This window comes from Trichomycterus rosablanca, chromosome 21, assembly GCF_030014385.1.
Source record: "Trichomycterus rosablanca isolate fTriRos1 chromosome 21, fTriRos1.hap1, whole genome shotgun sequence".
NCBI lineage: Eukaryota > Metazoa > Chordata > Actinopteri > Siluriformes > Trichomycteridae > Trichomycterus > Trichomycterus rosablanca.
This window is the reverse complement of record NC_086008.1, coordinates 10,423,133-10,443,231: the sequence shown is the minus strand read 5'-3', so window position 1 is coordinate 10,443,231 and position 20,099 is coordinate 10,423,133. Positions and strand designations below refer to the sequence as shown.

The 20,099-nt window shown below is 41.2% G+C and overlaps 1 protein-coding gene across 1 annotated transcript in view; it reads left to right on the top strand.

The window, feature by feature from the left end:
* adgrv1 (adhesion G protein-coupled receptor V1) overlaps nt 1-17,090 on the top strand; it is a 176,827-nt gene extending 159,737 nt beyond the window's left edge. Inside the window, exons 86-89 of the mRNA XM_063017738.1 lie at nt 5,587-5,708; nt 13,375-13,563; nt 16,361-16,532; nt 16,685-17,090. Of these exons, the coding sequence (XP_062873808.1) occupies nt 5,587-5,708; nt 13,375-13,563; nt 16,361-16,532; nt 16,685-16,803 (602 nt within the window). The 3' untranslated portion in view covers nt 16,804-17,090. The remainder of the gene's footprint in view (nt 1-5,586; nt 5,709-13,374; nt 13,564-16,360; nt 16,533-16,684) is intronic.
* The last annotated feature ends 3,009 nt before the right edge of the window (nt 17,091-20,099 follow it).

The window sequence follows — 20,099 nt, the reverse complement described above, 5'->3', positions numbered from 1 at the left end:
GGATTTTTCAGGCATTAGGGACATACATATGGTTAAAGTGTGCATTTTATCTCCAAAAGCTTTTAGTTTTAAATATTGACACCTTACACATCAAAGAAAGCCTCTGATCGGCTAACAGCCTGTTAACTGAGTTTTCAGAGGACCTCTAATTTGGTATCTTGCAGCTGAATGGGAGCTGGGAGCTATTCCAATTTAAATAAGGGTCAGCGTGGGTTTTGGAGACATTGTTCTCTCTGTCTGAGTGCTAACAATAGTGCTTTTTAACAGGCTGTGATGTTTTTAATGTCAGTGCATTTTAGACACTGCAATAGTGGTTGTTTGGTTTGCCATTGAATAGATGCAAAAAAGATAGGGGTTACAATAGGAAATGGGACCTGAGACACTGACCAGTCTCTTCTCTAATCTAATGCACTTTGAATGTGATGTAATACAGGTGTGATATGCTGTACTTTTTGGTTCAAGGTTACTACGGATTAGGGTCGTGGTACTTGCTCCAGTGTCAGACGTGCCACATTGATTATTGTGCACTACTGATATGATAACAGCTTATTCAGTCTGTATTTACACATTGTCTGTGCTGCATATCTTAATTTAAAAACAAGAGATTACAGCCTGTTGTAAAGTGAGATTGCTTAATGAAGAGGCTTAAGATAACACGCACTGTCAGGCAGCGTTCAAGCCCACCTATATCTTCCAATAAATTCCAATGTCAGATAAGGGAAAGCAAGTCAGCGAGAAGCCAAATGTTTAATTAGCATTTACTTACATTAAGGCATAAGTAAAACCCAGCAAGCATGAATGGACTTATCTTACTCTGTACCTTATATCCCAGAACCTTAAGCATGCTTAGACCTATTGTCATCCTTACAAATGAAGGAAAACCTGCATCATGTCAAGTCGTCAACTTTATTTATATAGTGCTTTTTACAATAGACATTGTCTCAAAGCAACTTTACAGAATCCAGGACCAACAGACCAAAAACCCCTGTTGAGCAAGCCGAGGGCAACAGTGGCAAGGAAAAACTCCCTTAAAATTAAAGAAAGAAACCTTGAGAGGAACCAGACTCAGCAGGGACCCATCCTCCTTGGGTGGCCTGGAGAATAATTTGAATAAATAAGATTTACACAATATCTTACACACAAACTAAAACTTATAATTAGCAAAAATAACTGGAGTTCTTTATTATTCAGACCAGTCTGTGATAAAGTCTGTAGTGGGTTATTGACATTATTGGTGCAAACACACCAGATTTCCGTCACATCTGGCAGAAGCAGCATTCTCGACTTGGCACGGCAGTCTCGACTTCATTCCTTAACCTCTGGTGGGTTAACAGGTTTCCATCAGAACCACCTCGGGGTGAAACAACAGAAAATGTAGTTAAAAATGGCATTGCTTAATGTTCGTTCACTCAACACAAAAAGTACTGTACTCAGTGAATTTATATCTGACAGTGAACTAGACTTTTTCTGTCTCACTGAAACTTGGCATAAACCCTTGGATTATTTTATGTTAAATCAGACCACGCCAATGGGATACTCGTATATTGATGAACCTCGTATGGAAGGGCGAGGTGGTGGTGTTGCTGCAGTCTATAGGGATGATATTAAAATAACCACTTTGTCTTTTCCTGCTGCTCTTTCTTTTGAACACCTGGCTTTCAAGTTGTCAGGGCCTACTCCTCTGGTCACTGCTGTAGTTTATCGTCCGCCAAAGCCAAACGCTTCCTTTCTCTCTGATTTTTCAGATTTTTTAACCCAGCTTAGTGCCCTCTCATCCTCTGTACTGCTTATGGGTGATTTTAACATCCATATTGATGACAACAACTGTAAATTTGCCAGGGAATTTTTGGAATTGTTACAGTGTTTTAATTTCACACAACATATACATTTTCCAACTCATAAAAAAGGTCATACTCTTGACCTTGTCTGCTCTACTGGTGTCCTAGTTCATCAGCCGTCCAGCCATGACCTTACTGTCTCTGATCATTTGACAATCATCATGGACATTGAGGTCACTAGGCCCATCACTAGAGCTAAACGTAAAATATCCTTCAGGAATCTTCAATATATCTCTCCCTCTGCTTTCTCAGATTCTCTTGTTAAAAAGATGTCTGTCTGTCCTGTACTGTCTAGTAATTCATCTGACCTTGTCGATTACTATAATGACATACTCGCCTCATGTCTTGATGAGCTGGCTCCTTTGAGAACCAAATTTGTTTCATTTAGTCATTCCGCACCATGGTACACAATTGAGCTTCACCAAATGAAATCCCGTAAACGCCAGCTTGAAAGACTTTATAAGAAAACCGGTCTAACAGTACATTATCAGATTTATTCTGATTATCTTCAACATTACAAAGACGCTCTTACGGCAGCCCGATCCACTTACTATTCCGAACTCATACATGCTGGATCAACAAATCCTAAGACTCTCTTTTCCACAATAAATAAACTTCTCAAACCAATTGACAATACTACCAATTCCTTTACAGTTGACAAGTGTAACTCTTACCTCTCATTTTTTCAAACAAAAGTTGAGAATATCCACAATTTTCTGACAGTTTCCCCTGTCATCTCTGTTTCTCCGCCTATCTCATCTCAATTTATTACCCAGCCTCTGTCTCAGTTCTCACCTGTGTCTCTTTTGGACCTATCTGAGATCTTAACAGGGATGCGAAGCTCCACTTGTGTTTTGGATCCTGCTCCATCAAAACTTGTTAAGGGTTGTTTTCCAGTTATCTCATCACTTATCACAGAGATAATCAATTCCTCTCTTAGTTCTGGCTCAGTCCCTCAATCACTCAAATTGGCTGCTGTTACTCCCATACTTAAAAAACCTGGACTTGACTCTAACATTATGAGTAACTTTCGGCCCATTTCCAATCTTCCATTTCTGTCGAAAATACTGGAACGTGTTGTTGCCTCACAGCTCAAAGATCACCTAAATTCCAATAATCTATTTGAATCATTTCAGTCTGGTTTCCGCCCCCAGCACAGCACTGAGTCAGCCCTCCTCAAAGTCACAAATGACCTTCTTCTTTCCTCAGACTCTGGACAAATTAATATTCTCGTCCTCCTTGATCTTACTGCAGCTTTTGACACCATTAATCACTCCATTCTTCTGTCCCGCCTTGAATCCTCTGTCAACATCACTGGTACTGCCCTTTTGTGGTTAAGGTCATATCTCATAAACAGACAACAGTTTGTTAATATCAACAATTGTAGTTCTGCCATTGCTCCACTGTCCCAAGGCGTTCCCCAAGGCTCAGTGTTAGGTCCCCTTTTGTTTATTCTTTATATGCTCCCCCTTGGTGACATCATACGTCGGCATGGTTTACATTTCCACTGCTATGCTGATGATATTCAGCTTTACATCTCCTCCAAATCCATTAATACTGAACTTCACTCCACTCTGACAAATTGCATCACTGAAATGAAATTGTGGATGAAAGCTAATTTCCTCAAATTAAACTGTGAAAAATCAGATATGATCATCGTAGGTCCTACAACCCTGGCAAAAACCACAAAAAATTTTCAAATTACCATTGATAATGACACTTTGTCTCCGTCTTCTAACATCCGAAATCTTGGTGTAATTTTTGATAGCAACCTCTCTTTTGACCGCCATGTAAATCACATCACCAAAACTGCTTTCTTTCATCTAAAAAACATAGCACGTCTACGTCCATCACTCTCCTTTTCTGCCGCCGAAACCTTGATTCATGCTTTTATTACATCCAGAATTGATTATTGCAATAGCATCCTTTATGGTACATCTAACAAAATCCTAAAAAAACTTCAGTATATCCAGAATTCAGCTGCTCGCCTCCTTACTCATACTCGCTCCCGTGATCATATTACACCTGTTCTACAAAAACTTCATTGGCTTCCCGTTGCTCAACGCATTCAATTCAAAATTCTTCTATTCACTCACAAAGCTCTCCATAATCAGGCCCCATCCTACCTCACCGACCTGCTCCATCAGCACATTCCCTCCCGTAGCCTTCGCTCTTCTGAGGCTAACCTACTGTCCATACCCTCTAGGACCAAGCACCGGACCTGGGGTGACAGGGCCTTTTCCATAGCTGCTCCATCTTTATGGAATGCTCTCCCCAAACACCTACGAGATTGTCCTGACCTGTCCAAATTCAAGTCACTTCTCAAAACTCATCTATTCAGAGTGGCATTTAACTTGTAACAACACAAAATAAATGCTTTTATTTTTGCTATTCTTTTTAATAGTTTTTATACTTAGATCACGACAGAAATGTGAAGTCCTAGATCCTAAAACTTGTAAAGTTTTCAGTTTCCTGATTGCATGTAAATCTGTCCTGTTTCTGTCTAATTTTAAGAAATTGTTCTATATTTGTTGTTCTCTCTCATAATTTAGCTAATTTTTAATGAACTGTCTTATGCTGCTCTCTTTGTTTTTATCTTAATTATTCTTGATGTTGATGTACTATTTTGATTTTGTACTATGATTTGTATGGTGTATGTACGTATTTGTTTTGATTATTTGTCTTATGTAAAGCGTCTTTGAGTATCTTGAAAAGCGCTATATAAATAAAATGTATTATAAAAATGTAAAATGTGAGTTGAGTAAGATGTCAGTTTTACAGAGAGTAGCTTGAGGGCATGAGGGCTTTCACAGGACATCAGCGCCCATCATGTCTGTTCTTTGTACTGACACCCAAATGAATGAACTTCCTATTGCTTCAAGCAACAACTGAAGACCTCTCTCTTCATTTAGTACCTCTGGGCTTGGTGCGTAGCACTGTCGCGTTATAGGAAGGTCCTGGGTTCGATTTCCAGGTGGAGCGGTCCGGGTTCTTTCTGTGTGGAGTATGCATGTTCTCCCCGTGTCTGTGTGGGTTTCCTCCGGGAGCTCCGGTTTCCTCCCACAGTCCAAAGACGTGCAAGTGAGGTGAATTGGAGATTCTGAAATTGTCCATGACTGTGTTTGACGTTAAAGACTTGAACTGATGAATCTTGTGTAACCAGTAAAATCCCAAAAATTGCAAAGAATTTTTTACCCATATGAACTCCTAACAGCATCTACATGACTATAAGACTACATGACTAGGAGAAGAATCTCAAGATCAGGACCCAAATTGCTGTAATTGCAAATATTAATACAATTGTGGTACATAGGAGACAGGTTATGTCCACAAGGACCTGTTAAATTCATTTCCTTGATAGTCTCTTCTCAATACAATTTATTGACCAATCTTTATTGGTTCTTGCACTCTGCCCCTGTGCCAGCCCTTAATGACATTAAGTGAAGGTTCTAAATTAAAAGCCTCTCTGTAAATTCACTTGCTTGTTTTTGGGCACCTATCCCAGGACAATAAATGTGCCTAAGCAGAGACTATGGAAGTTATGTAAGCATCAATGGGCCAGGGTATGCAAGCCCTAGTTGCCCCACTAAAAGAGCCCATGCCAAACCAACATAATTTCTGAATACCAAGACAAAAACAATAATAGTTAGTTTTAGATTTTAAACAAATACCTGTATTTATATTGGTATAACGTCAAGAGTTCTGATTACTTCCTAAATGTTTCGTTATCTTGGCATTTGCTTTCCAGAGGTTCCACTGGTGCTGCTCCTGTTTGCCCTGATCTCACTAGTTTGTCTGTGGGCTGGTCTCCACATGGCTTACCGACATCTCTGGATGCTCATTCTTCTCATCATTTTCAACATATTGCTGGTAAGAATCTCTACCTTCATTATAAATCACTTTTTTGCATTAGGACTGGCATGATGATGATGACGTGGTGCCGGACAGCTTTGGGATCCCACGTTTGATCAGACGTGTGTAGAATTTGGCTTGTTTTGTTAGTCTTTGTGAGGATTTCTTCTAGGTACTCTGGTTTTCTACCACCCTCCAAAACATTGCCTACTTTAATTTGCCCCTAGATATAAGTAAATACAAGGACGTAATGACCTATGATGGACTGACAGCAAGAATAGGGCATTCCCTCCTTCAATCTGACCACATAATCCAACATAAGCTGTGAAAGCTACAATAAAGACTTTTGATTTATATTTTTATGATTTGTACTCGGGCAGCACGGTGGCTCAGTGGGTCGCACTGTCACAGGAAGAAGGTCCTGGGTTCGATTCCCAGGCATGTTCTTCCCATGTCTGCATGGGTTTCCTCCGGGAGCTTCGGTTTCCTCCCAGTCCAAAAACATGCAGTCAGGTTAATTGGAGACACTGAAGTGCCCTATAGGTGGATGTATGTGTGTCTGCCCTGCGATGGACTGGCGCCCCGTCCAAGGTGTTACTGTGTGCCTTGCACCCATTGAAAAGCTGGCATACGCTCCAGCACCCCACCCCACCGCGACCCTAACTGGATAAGCGGTTAAGAATGTGAGTGAGTGATTTGTACTCCTTTTGTTTAGATCCCAGATCTACTACTTCCTGCAAGATTATATCCCACTATCTGCTAGTTTATTTGATTTACTATACTGTAAATTCCTATGGTCGTAACAAGCTTTGTGTGGTAAATAGGGTCAACCTTTACAGATTAACGAAAATGTACATTTCTAAAAATAGACTGGATTAGACACTGGATTAAAGTCCTGAACTGTTCTTATCTTATATTATGTAGCATTTTAATGTGTTAATGCAGAAATTCTAACGTAGTTAAACCTGGCTTAATAGTTAAATAGCCAAAATAGCCTCTTATATGTTTAGCGTATTGATTTTTCTCTGGCCCACAGGGCTGTTGCATAATATTGATTCCTTAAGTAAGTGCATACCTAGAGTGGGCTTAACATTATACATTTATCAATGGACAAAGACTGTTCAAATAATGACAGTTGTCTGCTGTAGATTAGTGTCATTAGAACATTGATAATCTTTGTAGTAAAATGACTTGTTTCTGACTGGCTCTACGTTTACAACCCTCTTATCATTAGCTTTCCTAAGTAACATTGCTTTTTCACTTCTTTTTATTAAGTGGAGAAAGTAGGGAAACATGTTTTAGTAATACTAATTTGTGCATTAAAACAAAGAGAAAATCCAAGCTAAAGTACAACCCCAAATCAGAAAAAGTTGGGACAGTATGGAAAATACAAATAAAATAAAAACAGTGTTCCTTACATTTACTTTGACTTTTATTTGATTGCAGACAGGATGAACCTGAGATATTTCATGTTTTGTCTGGTCAACTTCATTTCATTTGTTAATATACCTCCATTCCTCATTTCAGGCCTGCAACACATTCCAAAAAAAGTTGGGTCGGGGCAATTTAGGGCTAGTAATGAGGTGGAAAAACTAAATAATGATGCGATTTTAAACAGGTGATGTCAACAGGTGATTGTAATCCTGGTTTGGTACAAAAGCAGCATCCAGGAAAGGCTGAGTCTTTGATGAGCAAAGATGATCAGAGGATCTCCAGTTTGTCAACAAATGTGTGAGAAAATTATTAAAATGTTTAAAAACAATGAACCTCAAAGAAAGATTGGAAGGGATTTGCATATTTCTCCCTCTACAGTGCATAATATCATTAAACCATTCAAGGAATCTGGAGGAAATTCAGTGTGTAAAGGCCAAGGGTGCAAGCTTAAGCTGAACGCCTGTGATCTTCGATCCCTCAGACGGCACTGCATCAAGAACTGCCACTCAACAATAGCTGATATAACCACATGGGTGAGGGATTACTTTGGCAAACCTTTGTCAAGCTCTACAATACAGAGTTACATGTACAAATGCCACTTAAAACTGTGCAAAAAAAGAAGCCTTATGTTTACCATGTCCAGAAGCAGCATCAAGATTTCTGGGCTCGGAGGCATCTAGGATGGACCATCACACAGTGGAAACATGTATTGTGGTCAGATTAATGCAGAAAACGACATTGTGATCTTAGAGCAACATATGCTGCCTTCAAGACATCGTCTTTTCCAGGGACCACTTGCTGCACACATTACAAAGGCATGGCTGCAGAAGAAGAGGGTACGGGTACTGGACTGGCCTACCTGCAATTTTGAAATGAAAAATGTGACACTGACGACCCCGTACTGTTGCACATCTTAAGACGTGTTTGCAGGAAGAATGGGACAAAATAAAAGCTTAAACACTAAATCACTTCGTATCCTTGGTGCCAAAACATCTTTTAAATGTGGTGAAAAGGAATGGCAACATTACAAAGTGGTGAATGCTTTACTGTCCCAACTTTTTTTGGAATCTCGGGTTCATTCTGTCTGCAATGAAATAAAAGTCAAAGTAAATGTAAGAAACTCCATTTTCATGCTGTCCCAACTTTTTCTGATTTGAGGTTGTGCAACAAACCAGCTTTTACATATTTTTGCAAGATAGTAAAATTAAAAGTAGCTTTGTGCGACTTTTCTCTCTTAACGCAGTTCTGAGTCCGTCTTCAATAATCTCGAGTTTAATTTTCTGTATTTTTTATGGCTTCTTTTTCCATGACTCAGATTTTCCATGTTTATCTTCTTATCTCGGCTTTGTCCCTGTCATGTTAAGTGTAGTTGCTGGTTTAATGGTGCAATTCGGTCCTACAAGGAAGGGCAGTGAGTAATCGAAATGTCGTGCCAAGTTCGGTGTGCACTTTATTGTGGCTGTGTTTGTGCCTTTTTTACGAGGACCAAGCAAGTGCACACTTGAATATACTGTCAAAAATCTATGTAAATGACATCTACAAGGTTTAATTCTATTAATTAAGACATTTTAAAAACAAATTACATCAGATAGTCACCTTCCGATGCATTTTTTCCCAGCATCCTACCAACTTTTATTTATTTTTTTATTTTTTTATGCATTTTCTCCCCATTTTCCTCCCGAATTAGCGCACTTAATTTGTCTCCCCCTGCTAAGGGATACCCGATTGCATCCGATGAGAAGAACGTCACTGCACACGCCTCTTCCGACACATGCACAGCCCTCCTCTTCTCGCCTCTGCATTCTGCACAGTCAAGTCCAATTTATTTGTATAGCGCTTTTTTACAATGAATATTGTCTCAAAGCAACTACAGAATCCAGGACCAACAGACTAAAAACCCCTGTTGAGCAAGCCGAGGGCGACAGTGGCGAGAAAAATATCCCTTAAAATTACAGGAAGAAACCTTGAGCTGCTTCTTTTTGCCAATCAGGGTCCTTTACACAGTGTATGAAGACCCACTTACCCACACATAGTCCGGCTCCCCCCTGCAGATACACTGGCCTATTAGTATGTGCTGAAGGCACTGAAAATTATGCCCGCCTGATGGCGCCCAGCCGACTGGTGGCAACGCGAGTTTCGAACCGAGGAGTTAAGAATCTCGGCGCTGGTGTGCTAGCGGAATATCCCGCCTCACCACCTGGGCTCATGCGTCGTACCAACCTTTTTTTTAATGCATTTTCTCCCCATTTTACTCCGAATTAGCACACTCAATTTGTCTTCCCCGGCTGAGAGATACCAGATTGCATCCAAGAAGAGCAAGTCGCTGTACACGCCTCTTCTGACACGTGTACAGCCCTCCTCTTCTCGCCTCTGCATTCTGCACAGGCGTCTCTTCTGCCAATCAGGGTCCTTTACACAGTGTATGAAGACCCACTTACCCGCACATAGTACCCCCCCCCCCCCCCCCCCAGCAGATACGGTGGCCAAGTAGTATCTGCTGCAGGCACTGAAAATTATGCCCGCCTGATGGCGCCCAGCCGACCGATGGCAACGCTGAGTTTCAAACCGAGGAGTTCAGAATCTCGGCGCTGGTGTGCTAGCGGAATATCCCATTGAGTCATACCAACCTTTTTTTGTTTGAGTGTGTAGCCACTGATGCACTGCTGCTTTCACATCATCATCACATGAAAATCTTCTTCCCCTTAAAGCTTCTCTGTGCGGTTCAAAACGGTGGAAATCAGATGGTGCTAAATCCAGACTATAAGCTCTCTCTCAGTCTCTCAGACATGACCATTTACTACTCCTCCCAACCAAACTGTAAAAGTGCGGAAACTTTTTGAAGATCTTTCATAATTAACAGTCATATACTGTAGATAGGTATTTCATTATGGTCTCAGATTTAATTTTAAGGTTAAATTTTAGTCTACAATCTAAAATTGCTACCTGTGACAGCAAGCTTCATGTTCATTTGTTCTATTTATTACCCCAGACCCTGTCTGTGCCATGTCAGCCAGTGCTGCAGAACAGTTTTGGTACCATCCTAAAACAGGGTTTTGAATGATGATGCACACTCATCTTTTTTGACACTTTCTTAACCCGAGAGTTATAAATAGATCCATCTCCATTGGGTTATTTCTTCTTTTATTACTGCCATAAGCACTAAACCAAGCATAGGCTATATGTCAATGACAACAGCTACCTGTTAAAGGCTGCATGATACAGCCAAAAGGAAATTAAAAGTGGCGTCTAGAGAATGTGTATAATTTTAATTATAATTAATTAATTATTTTTATAATTTGTTCTCTTTTACACTGACATTGGGATGTGCAATGAGTTTTAATGTTGCAATCATTGACAGTATTTGACAGTAATGCAAGGTTTTGTGAGAGGTTTTAAATCATATCATACCTAATCTCTCTTTTTTACCCTCACTGACACCTTATCTGCAAATGATCTGAAGCACAGGATGGTTATGTAACAGACAAGGGTAATAAAGCGTTTAGCATCGGCCTTTAGCCATTTATGTACTAATCTGCCAGGAGGCAGGAGGTGATAGTGCTACTCACCCCATTACACATCACTTAGAGTAACATACCAACAATCTACTGTATGATTCAGTAAAATATGGAAAAGTTGTAGCTTGACATCATGCCTCATTTGCAAATACAGGTGAAATGAATAACACTGATTATCTCTTCATCACGGCACCTGTTAGTGGGTGGGATATATTAGGCAGCAAGTGAACATTTTATCCTTTAAGTTGATGTGTTAGAAGCAGGAAAAATGGGCAAGTGTAAGGATTTGACAAGGATCAAATTGTGATGGCTAGACAACTGGGTCAGAGCATCTCCCAACTCTCTTGTGGGGTGTTCCCAGTCTGCAGTAGTCAGTATCTATCAAAAGTGGTCCAAGGAAGGAACAGTGGTAAACCGGCGACAGGGTCATGGGTGGCCAAAGCTCATTGATGCACGTGGGGAGCAAAGGCTGGCCCGTGTGGTCCGATCCAACAGACGAGCTACTGTAGCTCAAATTGCTGAGGAAGTTAATGCTGGTTCTGATAGAAAGGTGTCAGAATACACAGTGCATCACAGTGTGTTGTGTATGGGGCTGCATAGCCGCAGACCAGTCAGGGTGCCCATGCTGACCCCTGTCAACTGCCGAAAGCGCCAGCAATGGGCACGTGAGACCTGTTTAAAGCGGTTATTGGATTACATCTGACCATCTGTTTAGCCATGCTGCAGATGCTTTAGCCCATAAGAACGTCCAGATGCAGATATTATTTAAAGACCAGTAGATATACATATTCCATACAAGTTTAGGTGAACAGTTAATGCCTGTATTCAACAACATCCTTTAAGGTTGTGGAATACAGAGCAGGGAATTTAAGACCATGCCACTTTACAGAATCTCTCTAGGTCATTCAGGGTCCCAGGTCATTTCTTGTGCACTCTCCTCTTTTGCTCACCCCACAGGTTTTGAAGCCTCACAACAGCACAGACCCTTCACCATGTTTTACATTAGACATCAGGTTCTTTTCGATTAAATCATCCTTGGCCAAACCCACCTGTTGGCAGGTGCACCCACCCAAGAAAGACCTTTCTGAGTCTGGTACCTCTCAAGGTTTCTTCCTGTAATTTTAAGGGAGTTTTTCCTTGCCACTGTAACCCTTGCCTTATTCAACAGGGGTTTTTGATTCTGGATTCTGGAAAGTTGCTTTGAGACGATGTCTATCGTAAAAAGTGCAATGCAAATAAATTTGACTTGACTCAACCTAAAACATGGTTCCAGTCAAAGTTTCAGTATTGTTTAGCAAAGTCCTGGAGTTTTTGTTTGTGGTTAGATGACAGGAAAAGCTTTTGCTTGGCAAACCTTCCAAATAATCTGTTGTTATCAGGTGGCACCTGATGGTAGTTATGGAGACTTGGTGACCCCATTTGGTTGTTGTAAAGTGTGTATAACAGTACAGTGCAATAGACGTTTAAATAGATTTTGCACCAAGTGTGTAGATTTTGAGACATTTTTAGATGAATTATTAATAAAATCTTGGTCTGTTACAACAGTAGTCCCCAGTTTCAAGGGCTGTTACAGTTACACTACCTTTAGTTCTGTCTAGCTAACTTTTCCCCCTATCTGAGCGTTCTCCATAAATTGTGTTTATGGTGAGATGGTAGTGAGATATTTTGCACCTGCATGAGCTGGCTGGTTTTCAGTTCAGTGCTACTATCGAAAACCATGTGCAAACCATGACCTTACTGACCAAGTATTATGTCATACCGATGGGAATGATGTCATGCTGTCGCTAAATCTCGTGTAAGGAATTTTGGACTTGGTGATTTGTTGGAGGGTGATACTGTAGTTGCATTCCAGTGGAAAGAGAGATATGGAGAGTTGTCTAGATCTTCAAAAACTTTCCTCACTTTTATATTTTCATTGGAAAGAGTGAGGGTGGGAGGAGTAGTAATTGGTCGTGTCTGAGAGACTGAGAGAGAGCTTATAGTCCGGATTTAGCGGCATCTGATTTCCACCTTTTTGAACCGCACAAAGAAGCTCTAAGGGGAAGAAGATTTTCATGTGATGATGTGAATGCAGCGGTGCATCAGTGGCTACGTGCTTAACCAAAAGCATTTTTTTGCTGATGGCATTAAAAAGTTGGTACGACGCTGGGAAAAATGCATGGGAAGGTGACTGTGTTGGAAAGTGATGTCATTTGATTTGAAATTCTTAATAGTTTAAAAAATGCAGAAAAGTTTTGAAGAACCCTCATATTATGCTATATGAACAATTTTATTATTATTATTTTGTATTTATTATTATTATTATTTGTATTTATATTAAAGACATTTTCATTCATTCATTCATTCATTTTCTAATCCACTTATCCAGTTAGGGTCGTGGGGGGTTCTAGAGCCTATACCAGCTTTTCAATGGGCGCAAGGCACACAGTAACACCCCGAACGGGGCGCCAGTCCATCGCAGGGCAGACACACATACACACACAGACACACCCATTCACCTATAGGGCAATTCAGTGTCTCCAATTAACCTGACTGCATGTTTTTGGACTGTGGGAGGAAACCGGAGCTCCCGGAGGAAACCCACGCAGACTCTGCACAGAAAGGACCCGGATCGCCCCGCCTAGGGATCGAACTCAGGACCTTCTTGCTGTGAGGCGACAGTGCTACTTACTAAGCCACTGTGCCGCCCATATTAAATAAAGCATTGGTTTTAATGTAGGAATTTGTGTCTGCAGGGTCTGTACGTGTTTGCTGTGTACTTCCTCATGCACAACCAGCTGTGCTGGCCGGCAAAGGCTACTTACACAGTAGAGATGAACGGTCAGGACAGAACCGATGGGGCGTTCCAGAGCACCGGAGCGGTGACAGTCGGGGGAGGAGAGATCAGCAAATCCACTCAAAACCTCATCAGCGCCATGGAGGAGGTACCAGCTCTCACTTAACGATTCACTTACCGCGTTCTGGTTTTCTATTAGGTTTAGTTTTAATTGGCATTAATGTTTCATAACTTTGTGCAGCTGTTGGCATCCAGAACTGTGTGTGTGTGTGTGTGTGTGTGTGTGTGTGTGTGTGTGTGTGTGTGTGTGTGTGTGTGTGTGTGTGTGTGTGTGTGTGTGTGTGTGTGTGTGTGTGTGTGTGTGTGTGTGTGTGTGTGTGTGTGTGTGTGTGTCCATCTGTGAGTGTTTGCTTAGTCTTCAGACACTTATTTATCACTTACATGCCCAGACTCAAGGAGTTCCTCTTTACCTACTTAGGCTGAATTTTGTTTGCTTCCAGTGCAGAGTGACTACACACACACACACACACACACACACACACACACACACACACACACACACACACACACACACACACACACACACAGAGAGAGAGAGAATGGTGGAATGCAGTATCCTATAGTTAAGTCCCTACCTAATTCACAGCTGTGTGTGTAATATGCAATTTACTGTGAAATACAAACTTTAAGGTTTATGTTTTTAAGGTAACATTTTTCATTCGCAAAGAGTTCAAGTGCTTCATGTTAACTGGTTAATTTGCACTATGAAACCACCTCCTTGTTTCTACACTCACTGTCCATTTTATCAGCTCCACTTTCAGCACTTTGTAGTTCTACGATTATTGACTGTAGTCCATCTATTTCTCTGCATACTTTGTTAGCCCCCTTTCATGCTGTTCTTCAATGGTCAGGACCACCACAGAGCAGGTATTATTTAGGTGGTGGGTCATTCTCAGCACTGCAGTGACACTGACGTGCTGGTGTGTTAGTTGTGTTGTGCTGGTATGAGTGGATCAGACACAGCAATGCTGATGGAGTTTTTAAATACCGTGTTCTCTCACTGTCCACTCTATTAGACACTCCTACCTAGTTGGTCCACTTTGTAGATTTAAAGTCAGAGACGATCGCTCATCTGTTGCTGCTGTTTGAGTTGGTCATCTTCTAGACCTTCATCAGTCGTCACAGGACGCTGCCCACGAGGCGCTGTTGGCTGGATATTTTTTAGGTTGATGGACTATTCTCAGTCCAGCAGTGACAGTGAGGTGTTTAAAAACCCCATCAGAGCTGCTGTGTCTTATACACTCATACCAGCACAACACACACTAACACACCACCACCATGTGAGTGTCACTGCAGTGCTGAGAATGACCCACCACCCAAATAATACCTGCTCTGTAGTGGTCCTGGGAGAGTCCTGACCATTGAAGAACAGCATGAAATGGGGCTAACAAAGCATGCAGAGAAACAGGTGGACTACAGTCAGTAATTGTAGAACTACAAAGTGTAGAAACAAGGAGGTGGTTTTGATGTTATGGCCGATCAGTGTATAATACAGTTTGCACCTTACTTTAATAGACTGTTGCTGTATTTCTTTATAGTTTCCTGTGTGTTACATTTGAGCCATGCTCTCTGCTAAATAACATGCAGTTTTGAGAGCTGGAATAATGACAAAATTGTACTCTTTTCAGCCTAAAGTGAAAACAAGGAAGGAAATAAAAAACTAAGTAAGAAAATTGGCTGGAGGATCTCATTACACACTATATTGTGATATAACAGAGCCGGCAGTGCCTGGCTGCCCATTATTCTCCTAGTTTCAGACATTCTGTTCAATTATGTTCCTCGCTAACGGGAGCTTTTACCAGGTCTTGGAACAGGGAACATCTGGACTGACTTTATAAAGGGAACGCCAGTATTTCCACTGTTACTGTGTGTAAAGAAAAAGAAAAATAGTCACCCTTGATGTTTTTGAAGACACGTTCAACACTCAGCAATGTACAGTATATTAACATGTTTGACAGATGCCAAAAATGTGCCAGTGAATGAAGTCTTTATGGTAAAGCTACAAGCCTTTAAGTTAGATTGTAGACAAGGTGATTGATAGTTTATGTGACTGGCTGTCAGCATGCACAGCCGAGAATAAGATACTTTTTTATCATATTCTTGCTTCTTTGGGATTTCTACCACTATTCACATATCAGCGTTCACTGTGAAATGAATAAAAAAAGTGTCTTAAATTTAAGGAACAAATAAAGTTCAGTATCAGAAATAGACTTACCATCTGAATCAGTTCTTCCTGTAGTGTTGTACTGCACTATAGTATAAGTGTACACTGGTCAGCCATAACATTAAAACCACCTCCTTGTTTCTACACTCACTGTCCATTTTATCAGCTCCACTTACCCTATAGAAGCACTTTGTAGTTCTACAATTACTGACTGTAGTCCATCTGTTTCTCTGCATACTTTGTTAGCCCCCTTTCATGCTGTTCTTCAATGGTCAGGACCCCCACAGGACCACTACAGAGTAGCTATTATTTGGGTGGTGGATCATTCTCAGCACTGCAGTGACACTGACATGGTGGTGGTGTGTTAGTGTGTGTTGTGCTGGTATAAGTGGATCAGCGCTGCTAGAGTTTCTAAATACCGTGTCCACTCACTGTCCACTCTATTAGAAATTCCTACCTAGTTGGTCCACCTTGTAGATGTAAAGTCAGAGACGATCGCTCATCTGTTGCTGCTGTTTGAGTTGGTCATCTTCTAGACCTTCATCAGTGGTCACAGGACGTTGCCCACGGGGCGCTGTTGGCTGGATATTTTTGGTTGGTGGTTTTCAGTCCAGCAGTGACAGTGAGGTGTTTAAAAACTTCATCAGAATACAACAGGATATTTAATGAACGCCCCATCTGACCTTGTAAACTTGTGTATGTGTGCGTGTCTGTCCTCCAGATTTCAGCAGACTGGGAGAGAGCTTCTCTACGGCCCAGCAGTGAAGCTGGCAGTGTGTTCAAAGAGGTTCTTCCAACTGGCACATATTCTACTGAGGGCAGCTTTGTTAACACAAACCTCGTCCAGGATGAGTCACAGGAGTTTGATGACCTGATATTTGCCTTAAAGACCGGTATGATTTAATACCAGTGCATTTTATTACCATGTTTTAATGGGCAAATCTGCTGACAGCAGTCTTAATCTGTAATTGTATGCTGTTTACCAGGATAAACCTGTTACTAAAGATGAATTAATGAATTACTATTCATTTCATGTGCTCCACAGGTTCTGGTCTTAACCTGAGTGACAGTGAGTCGATCCATGGCAGTCATGACGGTGCGAGTATGGCCAACTCCCAGATTGTCGAGCTGAGACGCATTCCAATCGCAGATACACACCTGTAACCTTGCTGTTTTTGTACTGAAACCAAGCAACAGTATTTTTCTACTGGTTCTGCCTTTGCACTCAATTTTACCAGTTTCGGTTCTTAGTTTTTAAGCTTTTTTATACCTGAAATTTGTCGATACTTCTGATCTTTTTATACATGTGTATATGTGAATTATCAGTACTTAAATTTCGTGAAGTTTTTAATAGACTGAGATGTAAATTGTTGATTAAGATGCACACAAGCAGCCTGATCCTGGAGTTCAGCGGCTTGATTTGTGTAACACACAATAAAACTTTCAACAAATTTGTGTGTGTCTATTTACCCTGAATACATTGATTGCTTTGTCCTAGTAGGTGTCACGGTGGGTTCAGAGCCTATCAACATACTGCAGGGCAGAAACACAACATGGGTTTTAGGGTCTGGAATAGCCAATCCACTTCCAGGCATGTTTTGGGAGGTGGAAGGAAACGTACTCAGTTGTTCCCACCCACTAGATTGGATGGATGGATGGATGGATGGATACTTTATTAATCCCGAAGGAAATTAAGGACACTACACAGTGTATGCCAAACTCCTCACACAGTGATATAACACTTTGATTAAACCCAGCTCAAGATTTTGGATATGTGCAGTACCCACAATGCCTGCTACTTTACTGTGCTGTCCAGATACATGCTCGCTACAAGCTCAATTGTTAGCCAAGCTTCAGGTGATTGTCCTGATCAGGAGCTCCTTTTTGAGGCAACTTCTAAGATGATTAAAAGCTTACTTGACTGTGCATGGTGTCACCTGTTTTTGCAGCTTAAATCCATTCTCAATAGGAGACAGATCTGGACCTCAGGCAGGCCAGTCAAGCACATGCACTCTGAGCCTATGAAGTCACATACAGAATTAGTCCTGACATCACCTTGCTGATATAACCGTGGACTTCCTGGGAGAAGACGTCACCTTGATACCTGGTACTTTTACACGTATGCAAGTCACCCATGCGGTCACCCATGCTGTGGGCACTTTTCGCTATTAATGCTGCCATCACAGAAGTGTAAAGTACATTTGCCAAGGGCACTGACACAGCCCCATACCATGACAGACCCTGGCTTTTGGACTTGTTGCTGATAACAGTCTGGATGATCCTTTTCGTCTTTTTTTTCCAAAAAAGACCTGGAATGCTGATTCATCTGACCACAATACACGTTTCCATTATGTGATGGTCCATTCTAGATGCCTCAGAGCCCAGAGAAGTCGATGCTGCTTCTGGACATGGTTAACATAAGGCTTCTTTTTTGCACAGTAAAGTTTTAAGTGGCATTTGTGCATGTAACTCTGTATTGTAGTGCTTGACAAAGGTTTGCCAAAGTAATCCCTCACCCATGTGGTTCTATCAGCTATTGGTGAGTGGCGGTTCTTGATTCAGTGCCGTCTAAGGGATCGAAAATCATGGGCGTTCAGCTTAAGCTTGCATCCTTGTCCTTTACGTACTGAAATTCCTCCAGATTTCTTGAATTGTTTAATGATATTTATTGATAACAGTGTGGATGGCAGAGAACTCAATGTCCTGTTTTCCAGAAACCAAGCTGACCATCGAACATGCTTCCACAGTCTTTCAGATCATCTAAGATGAGCTCTGGGCCTGAGAACTTGGCAATGTTTCTGTACAGAATTGATGTTCTGTATAGTTTTCTCTGTGTAAAAGAATCTCCGGTGGCATTTCTTGATGCAGCGGTTGGCTGTGTTAAGTGACAACAGTTTTCAAAAGTAGCTATAATTATCACAGTAGAATGATAGTTTCTCATGCAGCGTCATCTGAGGGCTCAAAAATCATGCACATTCACTAGTGGGCCCTGTTTTTGCCCTACTTAGCCTGAGATCTCTCCAGATTCCTTGAATCTTTTTAAAATATTATGTACCGTAGATGACTAAAGACTTGAATTGAGCCATGACCCATCATAGCTACTTGTTCGAACTGAGCCTTTGGTAGATCCTCATTTTATACCCAATCACAATACCTTCACATGTTACCAGCTGTTACTTATTGTGGAATGTTTCACAACACTAACTTCAATATTTTTACTCTTATTTTGCCTATCTTAACTTTTTTGGGTGTGTTGCAGACATCAAATTCTAAATTTAGATTCTAAGTTTATATTCACAAACTACAATGAAGTTGATCAGTGAAAACAGTGGAATCTTTTCTTTCTACTTTTGTCAGGTAAATATGCTTTAAAAAATTAACACTACATTCTTTTGTTGCATTTTACAAAATGTCCCAACTTTTCCGAAAACATGGTTTGTATTATTATCATAATATATAATATCTTAGCACAATTCAAAAGATTAAAGCATGCATGTATTGTCTAAGCATTATACAGTATTAGCCTTGTTGCTGAACTCCAGTGTCCCAGTGTTCCAGTTCCATGGTTACAGACTGTACTCAGTTGTGTGATGCTATCTTTAGGTTGGCAAACAGGTTCCGCAACTGTAGCGAAAACACGATCAACAGCAAACGGCAAAATCATTTTGGCAAAACAATTTGGCACGTATCATCACTCAGATCTTTGCCTGCCTATATTTGCTTCTTTTAAAGTGTTTAATATTGGTATCCCTGACCATAATGCACACTTGGGGAGTAGTTGGCTCATCAGTGTGTATATACCAACCAGGCATAACATTATAACCACTGACAGGTGAATTGAATAACACTGATTATCTCTTCATCAAGGCATCTGTTAGTGGGTGGGATATATTAAGCAGCAAGTGAGCATTTAATCTCCAAAGTTGATGTGTTAGAAGCAGGAAAAATGGGCAAGTGTTCCAAGGAAGGAACAGTAAACCGGCGACAGGGTCATGGGTGGCCAAGGCTCATTGATGCACGTGGGGAGCGAAGGCTGGCCCATGTGGTCCGATCCAACAGATGAGCTACTGTAGCTCAAATTGCTGAAGAAGTTAATGCTGGTTCTGATAGAAAGGTGTCAGAATACACAGTGCATCACAGTTTGTTACGTATAGGGCTGCATAGCTGCAGACCAGTCAGGGTGCCCATGCTGACCCCATCGGAACTGGACCATGGAGCAATGGAAGAAGGTGGCCTGGTTTGATGAATGTGGATGTTACTTTGACACGTACCACCTACCTAAGCATTGTTGCAGACCATGTACACCCTTTCATGGAAATGGTATTCCCTGATGGCTGTGGCCTCTTTCAGCAGGATAACGCACCCTGCCACAAAGCAAAAATGGTTCAGGAATGGTTTGAGGAGCACAACAACGAGTTTGAGGTGTTGTTTTGGCCTCCAAATTGCCCAGATCTCTATTC